This window comes from Drosophila nasuta, chromosome X (assembly GCF_023558535.2).
Source record: "Drosophila nasuta strain 15112-1781.00 chromosome X, ASM2355853v1, whole genome shotgun sequence".
Taxonomy (NCBI): domain Eukaryota; kingdom Metazoa; phylum Arthropoda; class Insecta; order Diptera; family Drosophilidae; genus Drosophila; species Drosophila nasuta.
In genome coordinates this window covers 11,457,816-11,477,747 of record NC_083459.1, presented here as the reverse complement: position 1 = coordinate 11,477,747, position 19,932 = coordinate 11,457,816, and the positions used below count along the sequence as shown (strand labels likewise).

The 19,932-nt window shown below is 38.1% G+C and overlaps 4 protein-coding genes across 14 annotated transcripts in view; 1 reads left to right on the top strand and 3 right to left on the bottom strand.

The window, feature by feature from the left end:
- Position 1: 1 nt before the first annotated feature.
- LOC132795133 (band 7 protein AGAP004871) lies at positions 2-6,465 on the bottom strand. The gene is made up of 3 exons (XM_060805626.1): positions 5,794-6,465; positions 1,369-1,885; positions 2-604 (listed from the first exon to the last, which is right to left on the bottom strand). Exons 1-3 carry the CDS (start codon positions 6,002-6,004, stop codon positions 259-261), a joined length of 1,074 nt encoding a protein of 357 aa, XP_060661609.1. The 5' UTR covers positions 6,005-6,465; the 3' UTR covers positions 2-258.
- Positions 6,466-8,010: 1,545 nt separating this feature from the next.
- Positions 8,011-10,337, bottom strand: LOC132795135 (uncharacterized). Its single transcript, XM_060805627.1, has one exon. It carries the CDS (start codon positions 10,082-10,084, stop codon positions 9,095-9,097), a length of 990 nt encoding a protein of 329 aa, XP_060661610.1. The 5' UTR covers positions 10,085-10,337; the 3' UTR covers positions 8,011-9,094.
- Positions 10,338-10,561: 224 nt separating this feature from the next.
- Positions 10,562-16,261, bottom strand: LOC132795131 (SH3 domain-binding protein 5). 2 transcript variants are annotated; one of them, XM_060805624.1, is made up of 6 exons: positions 15,461-16,261; positions 15,310-15,372; positions 14,785-15,203; positions 13,608-13,682; positions 12,284-13,534; positions 10,562-11,302 (listed from the first exon to the last, which is right to left on the bottom strand). In XM_060805624.1, exons 1-6 carry the CDS (start codon positions 15,500-15,502, stop codon positions 11,056-11,058), a joined length of 2,097 nt encoding a protein of 698 aa, XP_060661607.1. In that variant the 5' UTR covers positions 15,503-16,261; the 3' UTR covers positions 10,562-11,055. The 2 variants fall into 2 exon arrangements, with proteins under 2 accessions (XP_060661607.1, XP_060661608.1); XM_060805625.1 differs by lacking the exon at positions 13,608-13,682.
- Positions 16,262-16,441: 180 nt separating this feature from the next.
- LOC132797031 (Ca(2+)/calmodulin-responsive adenylate cyclase) overlaps positions 16,442-19,932 on the top strand; it is a 50,410-nt gene continuing 46,919 nt past the window's right edge. For 9 of the 10 annotated variants that reach the window (XM_060808453.1, XM_060808452.1, XM_060808449.1 and 6 more), the window contains exons 1-2: positions 16,442-16,618; positions 17,385-17,505. The gene's annotated coding sequence lies outside the window, so the exon portion shown is untranslated. Of the gene's footprint in view, positions 16,619-16,667; positions 16,809-17,384; positions 17,506-19,932 lie in introns of those variants that run through there. The other variant, XM_060808448.1, reaches the window with a different exon arrangement.

Genomic DNA, 19,932 nt, shown 5'->3' with positions numbered 1-19,932 from the left:
TCTACAAATAGCTGTTGAATTAATTAGTAGAAAAAAAAAACAAAAAAAAATTGATGACTAACTTTTGAGATTAAGGCGTTTAATGTTTTTATGGTTATTCTCTCAACATTAATTTCACTCAATTCTAATTCGTTGTCAGAGGAGATAGCCAACAATGTCGTCGTCATCATTGTCGACACCATCGTGTCCAGCATTTTGGCGACGCAGCTCGCAGCGACCCAGAGCCTCCAGGTATGGCTGCAGCACCGACATTGAGCGTCACTGATGATGCTGATGCTGGTGCCGATGAAGCGGCGATGGTGTCGCATGTGCGTTCGCATTGGCGGCCAACTGGGCGGATGAATTCAGAAAGGGCGTGAGCAACTCCATGGGCAATGGGAATATGATTGTCGAGTTCTTTTCCGCCGAAATGCTGCTCAGCGTTTGCAGATATCGCAGCTGCAGCGCCGACGGACTGGCCGAGATGATCTCTGATGCCTCCTTGAGGGCACGCGATGATTTCATCTCCCCCTCGGCGGCAATGACCTTGGCACGTGCCTCACGCGCTGCCTCTGCCTCAGCGGCCATCGCACGTTGCAGGGCGGTTGGCAGTGAAACGTCCTTACTAAAAATAAAAGAATTCAAGTGAAAAAATATATAACTTAATAGAAATACTGTATTCTATCTAAGATTATAAAAACGAGTAATAAGGCTACAGTCGAGTGTGCTCGACTGTAAAATACCCGCTACCCATTTTCAATAAAAGAAGATGGGTGCGGTAATATTTTAAAAGTATACCAAATTAATTTACCCAAAGAAATTGAAAATATATATAATTGGTATATCGATATACTACTACATTCAAAATATGCTAAAGAGTACAACAAGTATACCAAATTAATATACCAAAAATATATCAAATATACCAAAGGCTATAATTGGTATATCAATATGCTACTAAATTCAAAATATACTAAAGAGTAGAAAGTATACCAAATGAATATACTTGAAATTATAAAACATACCGAAGGCCATAATTGATATATCGATATACTAAAAACTACAAAAATATAACAAAATAATAAACAAAAATTATTAAAAATATACTGATGGTTGAAATTGGTATATACTATGTAGATGTACTCCAATAAATATACCCGGATACCAAAGCAAACTTAGACCCCATTGCAGCAGTTGCTTTTCATCATATAAACAAATTTCTTAAATAACTTCCACAACAAAAAAATTATATATGCATATGAATAGGAACAGCAAATGTTTTCTACTCTTCCTTTACAATTTTACCATTAAATCTAGTGTTGTTTAGTGGCTTTAAAAATAATTGTAACTAAATATGAAATACAAATTTGTAATCAATTTGTAGCTTACATTTCAACACGCTCCACTTTAACACCCCAGGGATCGGTGGCCTCGTCCAGCGACATCTGCATGGTGTGCGAGATGGTCTCACGTTCGGTGAGCAGCTCGGACAGATTGCGAGTGCCGAGCACGTTGCGCAACGTTGTGGCAGCCAGCAAGCGTGTGGAGTGACTGTAGTTGGACACCTGAATGACTGCCTTGAGTGGATCGCTGATGCGATAGTAGACAACGGCATCGACAGTCACCGTCACCGAGTCCTTGGAGAGCACCTCTTGTGGCGGCACATCGAAGGACACTGTGCGCAAGTCAACCGGATAGTAATCATCCACACATGGCAGCACAAAGAAGACACCCGGTCCTCGGGCTCCGCCGCTGCGCAATCGACCCATGCGAAAGATCACAGCGCGTTCGTACTCGGAGACCACCTTAAAGCAGATGAACACTGAGATGGGAAACGTGAGGACCATGATGAGCACCGAGATTGCTGTGGCCAGCAGCTCCACACAGCCCATGTCATCATTTTCAGCTGCAACGAAATCAAACATGTTTCAGAGTGAGAAAATGTAAGAAACCTACTGTGAGACTGTGATACCGCTACACAAAATCAATAAAAGTAAAACAGTGTCGTACTATTCCTTAAATATACCAAATTGATATACCAAACACAGATCAAAATATATTTTACTCTTCAGTATATGAAGGCGATATTTGGTATATTCATATACATATAATATTACTATATTGTTCGAAATCCCAAATGGATATACCAAACACAGACTAAAATATATTTTACTCTTCAGTATATGAAGGCGATATTTGGTATATTCATATACATATAACATAATATTACTATATTGTTCGAAATCCCAAATGGATATACCAAACACAGACTAAAATATTTTTTACTCTTCAGTATATGAAGGCGATATTTGGTATATTCATATACATATAACATAATATTACTATATTGTTCGAAATCCCAAATGGATATACCAAACACAGACTAAAATATTTTTTACTCTTCAGTATATGAAGGCGATATTTGGTATATTCATATACTACTATTTTATTTGATTTTTTTTCGTCTAACCATCTCACTTTGTATTTGTCCATATGTGTTCACAATTGCTAACCAACTGATAAGATGTTATATTATATATGAAAAACTGTAATTTCTGTTCATTTAATATTAATTATACAATTTACCTATTGACTAAATAGACAGTTTGTCAATAAAGAAGATAAAAAATATATATATTTTTATATATATTACTTCATTCAAAATAGTCCATAGCGTAGACTGTCAACCGAGCAAATTAATATACCGATCTGCATCGATCTGGCACAGGCTATTAATAAACCTTTTTAAGTTACCGAATATGGAAAGTGAATTCCCATTTTTATGACCTAGCCGAGATCAGAGCAAACTCACATTGTACAGTCATATTTGCATAGTATGAAAGTATGTTGTTCTTTGCCGCCTTGGATTTCCGTTTGTTGTTCAACTGCAGATTGACAAGTGAGCGATTTTACTGAAATAGGCAACAGTATGGTCAAAGATCATACGAACTAAACTAAAACCATTTGGTATTCCAATTGAAATTGGTCATATGTTAAGTCTGCAACCGATTTGGCAATAGATAAATCAATTGCGAATTTCGCATTTCTTGAACAACTTGCAAACCATTTAGACTATTTTATATCAGCAACAAAATCATCACAATAGCATTAAACATTAAAATAAAAGATAATCATAAAAAAAATGTTTCCAAGATTTAAAAATAAAACGTATTTAAAATGAATATTCGAACTGCAATTTGTGAAAATTCTATTAAACTCATCGTTGTGGACAACATAATAAGTACATATGATATATGAGCATCACTTGATTACAAATTTGTGTATTTTTAGCTAATTAATCAAAACAAATCAATATAGTATTTGTATATCAATGATGTGTTTATAATAACTCAAAGCATAAATTCTGTAGTATATAACACATAACATAATAGAAAATAAAAAGAATGTATAAAATGTGAAAAGTGAAATTCTTTTTAGGAAAACAATTTTTCATTTTTCATTTCAACTAAAATAAGACCCACTTGTATCATTATTTATTTGTTTAAGTCTTGAAAACTACAAGTTGATTTGAATGTTGTGTATATATAGTAGAACATTTAAAGTTTATAATGCTTTGAATAATTAAATCAACTAGATATTACATTTTCGATATACAGATGGGCGGATGGAAGATTTGCCTATGATCTATGAGCAAATATAGTATATACATATAACATATAGTATACAATATGATGTTTAACTACATTGCTGGCATTTGTTTATTGCTAAATTAGCCCATGGCCCATATTTAAGCAGAGACGGAGGCAAACACAAAGTACTCATATAGTACATTAATGTACAAACTATGCGCGTGTGTGTGTGTGTGTTTGTGTTTTGTTTTTTCTGTATAGTTTTTAACGAGTCGCAGTGGACAGGTTCAACTGATACCTCATCTCTGGGAGCAGGCAGCAAACTAAACAATCCCCATTGTGGGTGGGGGCCAGATCAGATCAGATCAGATCAGAACAGTTCAGATCAGATTAGATCAGGCCAAATTGGAATGTTTATACACAGACACGAGTACGAGTGCCACAGTTCAGTTTAGTTCAGTTCAGTCTATATGGCAGGGTTATTTTCAGTTGAGCTTTTGTTTATGTTATAAGTTTCGACAATACGATTTATATCACGGATATGGATCGAATCAGTTTCTCCGACTCATCGCGCGTCTCGTCTACTATTTATTTTTACTTGTCGGTCCACAGTTTATATTGCATACTTCATTGGTGGTCGTCGGTAGCTGACGGGTCTAAGGCCTAAGGCATGAGATCTATAATACAACAATTCAATATGGAACTGACATCGGACAACTAATGAATCATTTGTGTGTGTGTGTGTGTGTGTGTGTGTGTATGTGTCTGTGTGTTTGCTGCAAATCGATTTACCTCGCGCTTGACTTATGATTCGCTATCGCATAAATATCAATTTATGGTTTATGGCCCCCCCCAAACACAGCCGATTTATGGGGTCACATATTGAGTATAACGAATGCTATTTGTATCTTTTGTATTTGTAGTCTTTAGTCAGGCATGAATATTTTATGAACCAAACAAACAAGCAGCATAAACTGGCGAATGCGGTCAAATATTCGTAGTCGCAAATTGCTAGAACACACATGAAATATCGGATAGCGATCGAGGGAGTTTCCGATCTAGATCAGACGAGAGTAACTTGTCTTACTTATTTGAAAATTTAAATCAAATTCACATTATTTGCTAGGTACATTAAAAAAAAATATTCAAACATATTATTTAATGAGATTAAAAAGTTATAATATTATTATCAGATTATTTGCTACAAAAGTTAGGGACGTTGAAAAAACATATTCAAACAAACATCATATTAAATGAGATTAAAAATATAGATTATTATTACAGAGTTTCAAATGATTAACAAAATTAAATACTTTCATTCAACTTCATTCCATTTAAATAGTAAAGAATAATTGAACATAACAAAAGGAATGTATGTTATTTAATATGAAAATCTATTTATCACAGAATATACTTGTTTCTTATTATTTATTTCAATAACAATAAAAATAATGTTTTGAAATTATTCATTTTAATTTGCAGTTCATTCGAAATACTTCTCAAAAAAGTTTTATGGACTCTAAACAAAATATCTAATATTAAAGTCTATATATTGCAGAATAAATAAAAAATAAATGTATCTCCGTAAAAAGAGTAAAATATATTTTTCCCTCAAGAAATTTGTATTTGATTAAAAAACAGTTCCATGGATTTGGCAATTAAAGCATTAGTAAATAGAAAGTATTCCATATGAAAGACTATATATTTAAATGCGTTATTTATCTCCGTTAAGGCGTAATACAAGTTAAATTTTTAATGAATTTCTTATGAGATCTTGAGCTTCTCGAAGATAGTTTTCCAATTAATGTGTGCGTGTTTAAAATTTAAAATTACTTAATGCGAAGTTTTATATAGATTGTATGTAGATCTAGGAGATTAGATATAATATAGAAAGTTGTCTCTAGTTATTTATCTTCGTAAAAATGCAGAACATATTATTTTAAATGAATTATACAAATTTGAGCTTATTTGAAATGCTCTTCTAAGTAGTTTAATGTAAAGAAGGTTGAAACACAACTCGTAATAAGTAATAAATAATGAATAGTAAATATTTCATCATGTAAAATTAATTCTTTTATTAATTGACTTTGACAGGTGCTATGATAGATTATTTGCATGCTCATATCCAATATCATGTTAAACAAAAATAACTTTGGAAAAAGTTATGTTGTATGTTAAATAGTTGTTATAGAATTTGAAAAAATGCTTGTGAAAGAGTTCTTACAGGTTTTGAGTCCCTGATAGGGATGTGTGGAGCTGGAGCTAATCTGGACCGTGTGCGATTGCTGCTGCTGTGGCGAATGGTGATGATGATGAGGCGATTGTGGACTCAACGTAAAGGAATCCGGCGTGTTCTGCGATTGTCCAGCTGCTGCTCCAGCTGCACTGCTGACATTGAGACGCGAGCGATGTTGATGCGGCGAGGCAGGATGCATTTTGTGTGTTCCGTGTTCCGTGTGTGTGTCTATTGAGAGATAATCGATGATGATATCGGCGTGAAGAAGGAGCACACGATGTGCACGCGTTCAATGCTCGTTTCCAAGTGAGCAGCGATCTCAACGAAATCCCCCCAAAAAACAAATCAACATCACGATGCGTCGGAGGCAGTTGTTCGGCTCATTTCACACGTGCCCGACGATTACGGCGCCTCCGTCCCGATTCCGGCTAAACAAAAAAGATTCTCGATCGAGGCAGAGGCTGCAACATTTTCAGTTTTCAGTTTTCACTTTTCAGATTTTGTTGTTGTTGTTGTTGTTGTTTTTCTTGTGTTGTTTTCCCTCTGTTGTTTAGATTATTAGAAACGAACGAACTACGAAAAGTCTATGGAGATGGAGATAATTTATAAACCACTTCAGTAGCAGCATCAACAGCAGAAAAAGTTGCTTTGTTCTCTTCATTTTTTTTTTTTTAATGTGGTTGGCATGAGGTGGTAGAATTGCTTTTTGGGGGAGTGAGGTGGGGATGGAGGTGTTGCTGCTTTCTGTTTTGCAGGTTGTTACACATTTGTCTTAATCTGTGAACAGCCGCTGGTGATCTATTAACGACAAAAGGTCAAGTGATTTCAATAATTTGACAACTCTGACACACAAATATCGTAAAAGTTGAAAACATTTCGGTTTCCCACTAAATTCACGATCCTTCAAAGCGAATATATTCCCGCCGGAGAAAGTTAAGTTAAAACTTATTTGGAATTTGTTGAATTCTTTTAAACATAAAGCACTATTTTGGAATTTCAAACTCGCTAAGACGATTTTGAAGCAGTTCTTAAACAATTTTTGTTCTATAGTTATCAGAATTAATATTTCCGATTTTTCTTATCTCTCAATATTCCAAATAATATTGAAAACATTTAATTTTCACATAAATTGGCAATCCTACGAAGCGAATATATTCCCGTTAAGGAAAGTGTAATAAAAATGTAGTGTTTAAACAATTTTTGTTCTATAGTTGTGAGCATTATCTTTTTATAAGTTTCCTATCTTTACATATTTCAAATAAAAGTTGAAAGATTTCAAATCTTACACCAAATTATTGCATTCAAAGCAAATAGATTCCCGTTGGAAGAAGTGTAGTGAAAATGATGTAGAATTTTGTAATTTTAAACTTCAACTTCAACTGTAACAAAGTAGAAAATCGGAAATTTTATCCAAAAACCATTTGTAATTGTTGTAATTCAATAAAATATGTAAAGCTTTTGTCGAATTTCAAGCCTTCTAAGAAGTTTTTGAAAACGATCAAGTCCTAGAGTTATTTAACAAATTTGTTTTCTCTAACCTTTAGATAAAAAATTACAACATTTTAGAATAATTTAAAGAAAAAGAAACAATAACAAAATGTCTTTTCTAATTACACGATTTCTTGTCCGTAATCAAAATTAATTGTATTCCCAACTTTACAAAAAAAAATTAACTGCGATATACTTTTAGGTAAATTTCAAACTTTCACACGAACTAAACTTAAGCGAAATTAATCATGTTTCGAAAAGTATGCTTTTAATTTTATTTTTGTTAAATACAGTAGGAATTGCCAAAGGACAACTTTCGAGTCTGTTGAAGCAAAGTGAAAACTAATTTTAATGTCTAGTGGTAATAAGTCAATAAATGAAATGAACGAGCCGCATTTGAAGTCAGTTTTGTGGCATGTGGAAAGACAAAACGCATTCGCTCTCGATAGGCATTTTGTTGGACTTATTTTGGACACATTGTTTACATTTCTAAGGCTCGTTTCGCGTTTCACTCGATTTGTGTGTGAGGCTAAACAAAGTGGAATTGAGGCAAATGGTCGGGTTATTATTGGTTACACTGCGTTTGCTTTATTGTAATAGTTTCGTTTATAACAAATTATTATGCAATAAATGCGCATTTTGCTTAATTTTGCATTGTTTCGACTCTACCAAAAATTGCTTATTTATTAGCTGCGTATTTCATTTGGCGTTCTTTCATTCTTTCTTTTTTTTTGTCTCGAGTTTTATGTTCCTGTTTAATGGGGCATAGATCAAATGCTTGGCCAAGATATATTGTTTTGAGAGCTACGTGCTACAGTTACAAATATAGATAAAGATACTACAGATACATGATGTATGAGGATATATGTAGATATATATGTATATATATTATGTTTCATGTGTGTTCGTTGCAGCTCTATTATTGAGCGCTGTGAAATGGTAAGGCACATTATGGTTATAGAATAGTGTATATAGTAGTCGTATTGTATATAAGTAGTAATTTCATGATTCCATTGATTGCTAATTGCGCTTTGAGTGTTTGAATAGTTTCTACAATTTGGTCGCAGCGATTTCAAGGTGTTTTTTTATACCTTGTGTATGTGTACTTTTTTTTTTGCTTTTTGTTTTTTTGTTTTGATGTGTGTATATAAATCGTAACAAAATGATTATAAAATTCGAATCCATTAAATGAAATGCTTGAAATATATTCTCATCAAAATCAGTTGAAATTTTTCAGTGTTTTGCGCTTCATTTGCATCTTATCAAAAATTCAATTTGGCCGCGGTGAATTAAATGTATACAAACATACATATCTCGATGTATATATATATCTGAATGTGGCAATTACTTGCGTTTAAAGCTAATGTGTGTGTGTGTGTGTTGAGTGTGTGTGTTTACACATACATAATATCCATCGTCTAGTGTATTTTTCTCAATGTTTTTAATTGACTGAGCAATGTGTATATTTAGCTTCGGCCCTCTGCCGCTGCACCGTTCACACCAACGTGCTGCGTCTCGCAATCTCTCTCTCTCTCTTTCTTGCTCGCTCCCTGTCTCCGCACTCGTTCTATTTGCATTTTATGCGAAATACAAAACAATAATAATCTTTAGTAAAAAAGAAAAATAAAAACTTAAATAACTAATAATCTTTCCAATTGATTGCCGCTCTTTTCTATCAACGTCTATTCCGCTAAGGCAGCCGCAGAGCAGCGCCACCGCCTGTGGCACCAACTGCTCCACTTGCCCCACCATTGCATTGCTGCTGCTGCTGTTGTTGTTGCTGCTGTTGGAGGCGCCTTCGTCAATCGTTGTACATGCCATCGACGAGGAAATCCATGCGTCTGTAATGACGCGTATGCCACAAGTCGCGGAAACGTCGATAGCCAATGATGAAGACCACAATGGCCAAGGGCACTGTCAGCATCACCGTCACCATGGGCACAATGTATTCGTTCTCACTGCGATTCGGCAAACTGCTGACCATCTCCTGCACTGGCTGCGTTATGGGATCTGATTTGATGATGGAAGCATCGACTGCACCGCTGGTTGCTGCTGCTCCTGCTGTTGTTGCTGCTCCTGCTGCCGCTGCTGAAGAAAGCTGTTGATCCTTTTCGCCGGCAATAGGCACATACATACTGACGGTAATCGTGGGCTTAGAGGGTCGCTTTGTGGTTGTAGTTGGTGTTGTTGTTGTGGTTGTCGTCGTTGTTGTTGTGGTTGTTGTTGATGAACTGCTAGTTGTTGTTGTTGTACTGCTGCTGTTGCTGCTTGGAGCCGCCGCTGTCGTCTTGTTTCTGCTGCTGCCGCTGCCGGCGATGTCGCTCTGCGAGACGCCTTCGGCCAGCGGTTTATCTGCCTTGTTTTTATTGCCTGTTATCGCAGTTGTTGCCACCTTCAGTGGTGTTGCTGTTGTTGTGGTCGTTGATGTTGTGCTGGTACTATTTGCTGTTGGATTTGCTGATGTGGCCGTATCCGTTTTGCTCACCTTGCGCGTCAACACCACCGTTGCATTATCCTTGCTGTTGTTGCCGTTGTCGGCCACTTGTGGCAACTTGAGCGGCGGCTGCTCTACGACGCCATTCACCACCTCCGGCTTAGTGCTACCACCTGTAATTGTTGTTGCATTATTCTTGTTATTCACAGCACTAAGCACTGTTGTGTTTGTGTTTGTTGGTGTTGTGACTTTGGGGACAGTCGAATTTCCGTTTGCAGCAGTCGCATTTCCATCGGCAAACACTTTTTGCGCTGTGAGCTGCATCAGCAACAGCAACAGCACCGGAAGCACATTCATTTTGGCTAACTTAATTCACAACGTGCTCGTTTTGTGCGGCGTCACAAATTATTTTATTTGGCAGCCGATTTCTTTTTGCTTCTGTCTGCTCTATGGGAAATACACTTGGTGGAGAGTTCAGTTATTGCAAGGCTGCACCGCGACTATCGATATGACGTGAAAGCTGTATCGATATGCACGTGAAAGTGAAAATACTCGCAATACAAACAAATTGGATTATTACTGTAATTTTGTGGTGTTATTTATGTGAAAACTGAATCATTTTTTCATGTTTCATATTATTTAAATTAGAAAATACGATGAAAATCAGCTGACTTTTCAACAGTAGCTTAGCTGCCATACTGGTACATCGATATCTTTGTTTGCCATCGATGTTGAGCAACAGCTGTACAAAAAAATACTAAAACAAAAAATACCTGTGCATTGCAGTCGAATTCGTTAAATTTAAATTAGAAAAATACGCGGTGCAGTTATTGTATGTCAATATCAATATGTATTGTATATTTTTAACGTACTTTGTATAATTTCTATAATTATTTTGTATTTTCTGGTTTATCTCTTCTGAGTGTTTTCTTTAGCTAATAATTATTTCCTTTTCCTTTTAATGATAAACATACTCAACCATTTAACTGATTCGTATGCCTAAAAGTTAGTTAATTGCTTTTTCAGAACAGCATAAAATGTAACTTTGTTTTTTTTTGTACGCTAAACAACATTATTGCACATGTTAGGATTAGAACATAGCCAAAAACTATGTATAAATTAAAAAATAAATTCCAGAGGATTTCCTTTTTCTCTGCTCTGCTCTCCAGCTGCTCCTCCTTGTCTAAAGCATTAGCTTATGGGGTGTGGAGGGGGGATTCTATGATGTCGTGTGATATGTTCGCCTCTTACTATATTGCTTGCAATGTGTGGTCGTGATAATTTGCTTTTTGCTTTCCATAATTTTGTAAGTACAGTTTTCTCGGTATTTAAAACATTAAAGCGGCACGTGCAGCGCTCGCTACACTCAATGTGGCATGATGATTTTGCTGTTGTTGTTGCTGCTGCTGCGGTTGTTGCTGTTGTTGTGGGTGATGCATGCTTGTCGTTGTTGTTCTGGCCACTGTGGGTGACTTTAATTCCTCCACTATAATGACGCCGTGCTCATCCACCATGTGATTCAAGAGTAAATTCTCAACCTGCTCATCGGACAGTAACTCTTTGGGTTCTGAGGATCTGTAAAGTAGTTGTTGTTCTTTGTTGTAGTTGTTAAGTGTTTACACAAAACAAAAGAGATAGTGAAAGTAACAACAAATGAGCAGCAAGATACAGGTGTGTGTGCGTGAGTGTGAAAGTAATGGAAGATGTTATGAAATGCGTGAAAGAAAGACAAAGATAGCATGAGCGATAAAAAAGCGTAGTTTGAGAGTGTGAATGAATGTGAAAAGGATCGAAAAGTGAGAAAATGAGTAATGAGAAACGGGCACACTAAATGCAGATCCATGAAATAACTGCCAATCAATTATCGAATGTGATTACTGTGAAGCAAAAAGCTTTAGAAAATGCATTAATTAGTATGTAAACACTTTTTGGAAGGTATTTCATGGCTCAGCAAGATACACACAACATACAATTAAAAAGTATTTGCAGTACATACAAATTTTGAGAGTAGATTTTTGATTTGAAAATTTTGTTTGTTTTTTTGTATTTAGTAGAAGCGTGCGTGCGTGCAATGCAGTTTGTTGTAGTAGTAGTAGTAGTTGTTGTTGTTGCTGTTGTAGTTGTAGTTGTAGTTGTGGTAGTGATGGAATGTGTTTCAAAGAGCAAAGGACCAAATCAAAGCAGCCAATTCTTATGGTATTTTTTTTGTTTTGTTTTTTGATCGAGCATTTAGGAATTTAGTTAATTGCAGTAGTTGCTTATTAGTTGTAGTTTGTTGTTTTGTATAGCTGATATTACTAGTCTTTAGTTTTTTTGTTTTCTTTTTTTTTTTTTAGGTGGGTGCAGTTTGAATTTTGAATTGCAGTTTAGCAGTTATCGGACTATCGATTGATCGATGAACGATTATTAGCTGGTCGCTTGTCGCTGTGGGCGTCGTTATTTTAATTGAACTATCAAATGAGCTTTGTCAGACGATTCTGCAGCGTGCACAGGAGGCCGCCGCCGCTGCCTCCGCTGCTACTGCCGCCTCCGCTGCGACCATTGCCATCTACTGACCTGCTAAATGAAAAGAAATCGCCGGCGCTGCTGCTGCTGCTGTTCGTCGCTGATGCCGTCGTCGTTGCGTGCGTCGCAGCCGCCGCCGCCGTCGCTGCTGTTGCTGCCGCAGAGCTGTTGTCCAGCAACGCATCCGCCTCGCCAGCACCCTCGTTGGCCATTTCGGACTCACTGTTGCGCCGCTCCAGACTGCGTCCGACCCGCTGAAAGCCATAGCTAAACACATCCTTCACCTTGTCGCCCGCATCGATCAGCAGATCGAGACTCTGCCGCCGTCCGCTGCTCTTGAAGCTGTTCGAACGTGACAGCCATTGGCTCAAGCTCTGCTTGCGACTCATCTGTTGCTGCCCGCTTCCAAATCCCGTGACGCTGTCATCCTGGAATATGGTGGTGCACGTCACCTTGCGCTTTGGCTCATCCGACGAGGACGTCGAGTGCTGGGACTGCGCATCCGCCTCGAGGTTGCCGCCCAGGCCATAGCCCAGTCCAGAGCCACCGCCTAGGCCGCAACCACCGCCACCGAGGCCGCCAGCGCCATCCAGGCCATGCTGCTCCAGCAGCGATTGATTCGAGTAACTGGAGCTGGTGCTGTCCGAGTGCGAGAGTCGAATCTCCGTCCACTGATCGATATCATTGTCCGCCGGCGGCGCCGTTGCCGCTGCCGTCGATGTCGATGCCGAGACGGAGGCAGAGATGGAGGAGCTGCCGGATTCGGAGCGCGGCTTGATATCGTATGGCGCATGCAAACCCTGCGCCTGGGCAAACAGATTATTGTCGCCATCGGTGGCACTGGTGCTCGCCGATTTGTGCATCCCGCCAGCCAGCTTCTGAGGGAACGTTAGCACTGCCTCAAAGTCATGCAACAGATGGGGGCAATCATGCGGATCCGCTTGACGTTGACGCGGCGAACTGCAGCCGCTGCTTAGACGCTCCGGCATGCTGAGATATTCCTCGTCCTCCGGTTCCTGTTCCTCTTGCTGTGGCTCCGAGATCAACTGCTGCTCCACGCCGACGGCTGCTGCGGCGGTGAGTGCATCCACAGCATCCACCTGACGCAACATGGCCTCGTAGTTGAGCAGATTGTTGCGCTGCTGTCGCTGGCGGTGAATGTCCTCGGAGATCTGCTCGAGATTCTTCAGCGCCTCGTTGTAGGTCAACTTGGCGGCACTGACCTTCGCCTCCAGATCGTTGACGCGCAGCTTTTGTGCCTTCAGAAGTCCATTGTAGTTGGCTCGCGTCTCGTAGTACGGTCTGCGCATTGTGTGGCATTTGGAACGGATTTGGATTAGTGGGCGTGTCAAGGCGGCTGGTGAGGCATACTCACGAGCACTGGGTACAATACAAAGCGTGCAATATGCTAAGGTATCTCAACAAAAGTAAATTGCGCCTCAGCTGCAATCTATGGAACCGAAAATGAAAACAAACAAAAATGTGGAAAAGATACAAAAACAGAGGAAACTAAAGAGAGAACCAAACCAAACCAAATCGAACCGAACCGATAGTTAATCGCAGCAAATAACCAGACTAAACTAAAGACTTATAGGAGAATCGAAATCGCAGCGATGGAACCGATCGAAAGACATATAACCTGGCAGACAATTAGGAAATTTCTATGAAATATCAGTCAGCTAAAGAAATCTCTTTCGTTCCCCGACATATAGTCAACATATTTTAAGGAAGTAAAGTATGTTAAAGTTGAGATAGAAACAGATAGTTTTTAAGCAAATTTTCAAGGTACTAAAGAAGTTTCACTTATGAACGTTGTATGCAAAAGCTTGATTGAATTATTTAATCTTATAAGCTATGAAATCTCGAGATCTTTAAAAGTTGAACAAACCTGACTAAGCACGAATAGCTTGCAACTATATACATATGTTAGATAAAGATTCCCTGAAAGCTATATAGCTACATAACTTTGCAATGGTTTGTCAGACATAATCTACGTAATAGTTAATTTTAAATTTTACTTCTCGCGTTTTTACGTAGTCGTTCAAAATTAATGAAGGGATCTTTGTGGATATATATACTATATCAAATTGACGAGACAAAGACTATTAATATGGAAAGTTAATAATATTTAGATTAGGCAGTATATATAATAAGATATGTAGTATACCACATAAGATAATAGGACTCCTATATTTTGTAATATGAATAGGTATAAATATCGGGCAGTTCACTTATCTATCCCGCATTTCTTGAATCCCCAACGAAAGGTAATATACAATTGCGTAAATGATGTTTAAGTTTAAAATATCGGATACATTGAAACTATCCTTCCCTACTTCTGTTTAAGGATGTCCCCTACATACCATTATCATACTAATTGTACCTTCCTCAAAGGTATAGATAGGCTAAGACTCATTTCTAATCACCCCGCCTTCTCCTGACTCCAAAAGTTAATTAGATTGTCTGCCAGGTCATGCGACTAAAGATCAAGGACATGCGAAAGTTAAGAAGTAGAGTATCCCGGAAAGCAGGTGGATCCGGAAGCGAGTTACCTGGAGGCACGCAACGCCTGCTTCAGTTGACCCTGCAGCTTGCCCACACGATTGTTGGCCACCTCGAGCTTCAGTTGGCACATCTTGAGGGCGTTGCGAGTGTCGCTGACCTCGAGCTGCGACTGATTCACTTTGCTCGCCGCATGACTGAGCATCTCCTGGCAGGCGGTGTCCAGCGTGGACTTCTCGCCGAGTCCCTGCTCCGCCAGATAGACCATCTCCTTGGCGGCGGCATGAATGGACTTGGCCTTCTCATGGTTCGAGGCCGCCAACTGTGTCTCCTTGGCCAGCTGGGCGGCATAGATGCGCGACTCATAGTACGGCTTGGCGGCGTCAATGGAGTTGCCCAGTTTGTGGGCAGCGGCCTTGATGCGGACGACGCTCTCGGCGAGCAGACGCTTGAATTCGCACTTGGACTCCTTTAAAATGGATTATGTAAAGTGGGAGAGTGAGTGAGGTAGCGTTAGACAGCGACAGAGAGAGAAAGAGAGAGAGTGCGATTGCAAACAAAAATCGATAACTCACATCAAGCTCCACTTCGTATTTGTTGATATTGTCTGTTGCCGTGTTCAGCTTCTCCAGCTCAATCTGCAAGGTGTGAGGGAGAGGGGGAGATTATCAAAATGCATTGCAAACACACACACAGACACAAACATTACTGTAAGCTCACACATACCTGGACACGCGGATCCACGGGCGTATTGCTTTCCGTTGACATGGTCAAAAATTCGTTGGATACGCTTTTCTCACTCGAGAGTCGTGAATGAAAGTCGAATGGAAATTCGATTGTCTATCGTATCACTTGGCCGTCATTGTGCATGCAGTTGTTCTTCGTATTCTTTTTGCGCGTCTATTAAAATGCTTGCTTAACTCTTTACGATTTAACTGTGTCAATTTTCGTTGCCATCAAATAGAAAATTAAGCGCAGCAGTTATTAGTTGAAAAAGCTTTTTAGACAGCAGCAGCAGTAGCAACAACAATGCGTACACACATAACGATGACAACACAGGCGCAGCTTTTTGCCAAATGAGAAAAAAGCGTCCCAGCTGACCAAGTATTCTGCACATTAGGCACACACACACTGTAAAACTTTGCAGGCATCTTAAATTTTGTAAGCAGTTTGCCACATACATATTAGATGTTCAGATTAACAAAGACTGACACGTACTGCTTAATTTATATGCATATGCATTTATTGAAATTCATCCAATAACTGAAAAATATATTAGAGTGTTGTAACTTCGTTGTTAGCTTTCCTTTTTCCTAGCTTGTTATTATGATTGTTGTTGTTTTTGCTATATACAACCACCTAACGCAGACGACTAGCGCCCGCTAGCGGCAGCTTTTCAAAGTGCTTTCCCGCAACCGTTGCTAGCAGTCTGGCAGCACTACATTAAGTGTGGCCGCAGTTATGTGAAAGCATTTTAAATGCATAATAAACCAGTTAAAATTTTTAAACAATACAAATAATTTAAAGCAGTGTCAATAATATAACACAATATGATGCGATTGAAATTCGAGTTGCCATTACAAGATGCTAGTCAGATATTTTGAATGTATTTTTTTTGTTGGAGTGCGCCAGGCACTTTTGGTATTTTGGGGCGTTGCGCTTGCAATCACATTGCGCTAACGTTCGAGTTGTTAGTCTTCATTTTGTTTGTGTTGCGCGCGGTTCTCGTGTCGCACTCCAATTTTAGTGCTACGACCGACTCCGACTGTTGTGTGTTGTCTCAACTGAAGAACATAACTACTAACAAGAAAATATACAAATTAAAAGCAAGCGCACATTAACATAACAAATATTCGTTAAAAAGCAAATAATGCGTTAGCCAAAGTAAGGAGCACAAAACATCTTACGAGTGTTTTGTTATCTTCTAGATTGTTTTCTTTTTTTTCGGTTCTTGTGTCTGCTGTGCAGTTTGTGGTGCTTCTTAGCTTTTTTGTTGTTTCTTTTTTTTAATATTTTTGTTGTTGTTGTTGGGAGATGCGCGCGCGCAACTAAAAAGGCATCAAAATAATAAAACGTAAGCCTGGCCAACAAACATAATATAAAACCCAATTCAATAATTTTCAAGTTGCGCGTAAACAAAAAACCAAAAAGCCAAAAGGAAAAAAAACGATGTACAAAAATCTACAATAGCAACAACTGCAAGCGGCGCTCGTTCTTGTTGTTGTTGGTTTTATCTTGCAGCAAGTGACGGCAGCAGCAGCAGAGACGTTTACGGCGACGTCGGCAGCGCATTGTCTTGTTGTCTGCGTCGTCTTAACTCGTTTTCCTCTTAGTTTTGTCTCTTCTATCGCCCGTTGTCGGTGTCTCTGTTTGTGTTTCGGTTTCTTCTCTTTTTGTGTTTTTTTTTTTGTTGGTGTGTGATTTTGGAAAATTCGATTTCTGCTGCAGGCGGCGCTGTTGACGCTGACGCAAGCGCAAACTTTGAGCCCGCCCTTCTCCTTCTCCTTCTTGTCTTGTCCGCTTCCGTTTGCATGTGTCTGTGTGTTTAATTAAAAGCTAAAACTTTCAATTAGGATAACAGACATTTTAGTCTCGCTGCTTGTTGTTGTTGTTGCTGTACATTTTGTCTTATTCGAGTTTCCTCTTGCAGCATTGCAATTTACCGTTATCGTTCATCGTTCTACCAACAAACAACAAAAACCGGAAAATAGAAAACAACAAAACCAAAAGCGGTGTTAACTTTCATCGCAACGTCTTCGTTTGCTCCCTAGGTAAGTTTCTAATATTTATACACAGATATAGTACAATATTATTTTTTTTTTATTTATATTTCTATTTCCCCCCTATTTGTTTGGGCTTTTCATTCTGATGTTGTGTATGATAAGCGTCTTATCATACGATTCTTATTGGATACTCAATCTCTTGTGCTCGCGCTCTATTCACACATTTGCTTGCTCAATAGGGATTAACTTGTGTGTAAGAGAGAATCTGCTGCAGACAAAGCTTTCAGATTGCATGGCTTGCTGAGTGTGTAAGTGCGAGTGAAAGGAACTCAAACCATTCTCAGACATCCCTTGTACCGATCACAAGCATCTCACACACACACAGAGATGCGACCAAGTAATGCTTTCCAATAGCATGCAAAAACAACTGACTTTGCATATCTCTCTTTCTCTCTCTCTCTCTCTGAGTAGTGCAAGCTTTGTTGGCTTCCTTGACACTCTCTTTTAAAAGCACTGTCGGCATCTTTGGCGAGATGATCATTTGATTTATTTACGCACACAAATGCAGATGCATATGTTGTAGAAGAAACACATTTGTTTGTTATTTTTAAATGGCTGATGTTGGCTTTCGGCTCCAGTGACTTCGGCTTCCTCTGATTAGCGTTCGCTCTTGGCTGTGACAGCACCCGAAAATAGATCAAAGGCGGCAAGCGAAACTGCAACTGAGAGTAAGTGAAACCGGCTCCCCCCAAAACTCCGTTTCTCCCTTTTTCCCCTCTCGCATTCCAAACTGTAAACTTAAAAATTGTTTATGTGTTGTGTTGTGTCTAGGCAATGCATCAGACTTTTGTCTGACAATTTTCACACGCATTTCTTACACACACTCACGCAATACATTTGCAGCTGCTTTTGCACACAGCGTGGGAGAAATGAAGCTTGCTCTCTTCACTACTACAGCACTCACCGACTCTCCACTCTTCACTCTCCACTAGTCAGTCGTTAGCTGGCATGTGATGCATTTTTTTTGCTGCTGTTGTTGTTGTTGGTGCTGTGTGTGGACAAGTGCATAAATATTGCAGATGCGAGTTGTATTTGTATTTGTATTTGTATTTGCGTGCACAAAGGTCACGATGGTGCATTTCACTTTGGAGTTCAAGGGTAAACAAGTGGGTCGTGGGTCGCCTGCGTGGTCTATGATGATGGTCTATGCCACTCCTCCGCTGTGCTTTCGATGAACTTTCGCAACGGGAAGCATCGCTTATGTTATATGTGTGTACTATATTTAAACTTTTGCAAAACTGTTAAACTTAATGACCAGAGATGCATGCAGAGAAGACATTTATACCGAGGTCCTTGCTATGAATCTTTGAGTCCAATTTATGTATCCATTGTATGTAGCTATTTATATTGTCCCTCGTATGTATCCGAATCTAGAAAATTGGCAAACAGTTTTTCTACAACTTTTAGTATAAAATATATAGTGATCGATGATGAGTTTTCGTCTGAAAGAGTTTTCTGTAATATTAGCTTAGATATTTATATTATTGTTACATTTATGTAAATTAAAAGCCAATAATTTAAAAACTTTACTTAAATCGTGTAATGTAAAGTTTATCAATAGCAAACTTAAAAAACAACTTTAATTTTCATTTGAACTTTTGTAATAAAAAATGGTTTATTCAAATGAAAGAAATCAGAGTTGAAAAATATTTGAAATGGTAATAATATACTAAAGAATTATAATTATAATAATAAACTAAAATAATAGAACTTTTCATAAATATTTTCATAGCAAACTTTCTTGGATCCGGTTTCCAATACTTATTTTTCTATGGGTAATACTTTATTTTATTACTCACTGATTTAAATCATTTAATAATTTTACAATTCAAACAATATATTCGAAATACATAATTGTTTAAAGTAATATTTTACATTTATGAAATGTGCATTTTTTTTTTGGTAATTTAAGCTTTTTACCATTTTATATATTTTTACTATATTTAGAATATTTTAATAGATCTTTGTTTAATATATGTACAATTCTTTTTTAGAAATTAAAGTAAAAAAAAGTAGAAATAAAAGTAAACATTTGAAATTAGCTAAGCAGCATTTAATCACATAAATCATGAATAAAAATTATATTTATTATAGTTGTAATTACAAATATGAGAGTGAGTAGTTTAGTGTAGCTTGCATAAATTTGTGCAATTTGTATGTTTAAGTCATAAATACTTTTGCAATTGGGTGCTGCAATAAAATGTTATTGCAACGAATGCAATTATTAATATTAATTAAATTTTATAACACATTTGCGCATTTGCAATTAGTTGTTGCAAATTGCATGCAGTGTGACCAGGCAAATAGATTGTCTAAGCAGCAGCATTTTCCTTTGCCACACACACACGCACACACACATACACATATGTAGACACTATAGTGTGGCTCCTCTTGCAACCATCATCACTTGCCACA

Coding starts and splice junctions, on each gene's coding strand:
- LOC132795133 (XM_060805626.1), bottom strand. CDS start 6,004: ATGCATCCTGCCTCGCCGCATCAACATCGCTCGCGTCTCAATGTCAGC. Junction 1,886..5,793: donor CTATCAGGGACTCAAAACCT/GTAAGAACTCTT, acceptor ATTTCGTTGCAG/CTGAAAATGATGACATGGGC. Junction 605..1,368: donor AAAGTGGAGCGTGTTGAAAT/GTAAGCTACAAA, acceptor TTTTATTTTTAG/TAAGGACGTTTCACTGCCAA.
- LOC132795131 (XM_060805624.1), bottom strand. CDS start 15,502: ATGTCAACGGAAAGCAATACGCCCGTGGATCCGCGTGTCCAG. Junction 15,373..15,460: donor CCGTGGATCCGCGTGTCCAG/GTATGTGTGAGC, acceptor CACACCTTGCAG/ATTGAGCTGGAGAAGCTGAA. Junction 13,683..14,784: donor CAGGCGTTGCGTGCCTCCAG/GTAACTCGCTTC, acceptor TCGGTTCCATAG/ATTGCAGCTGAGGCGCAATT.
- LOC132795135 (XM_060805627.1), bottom strand. CDS start 10,084: ATGAATGTGCTTCCGGTGCTGTTGCTGTTGCTGATGCAGCTCACAGCG.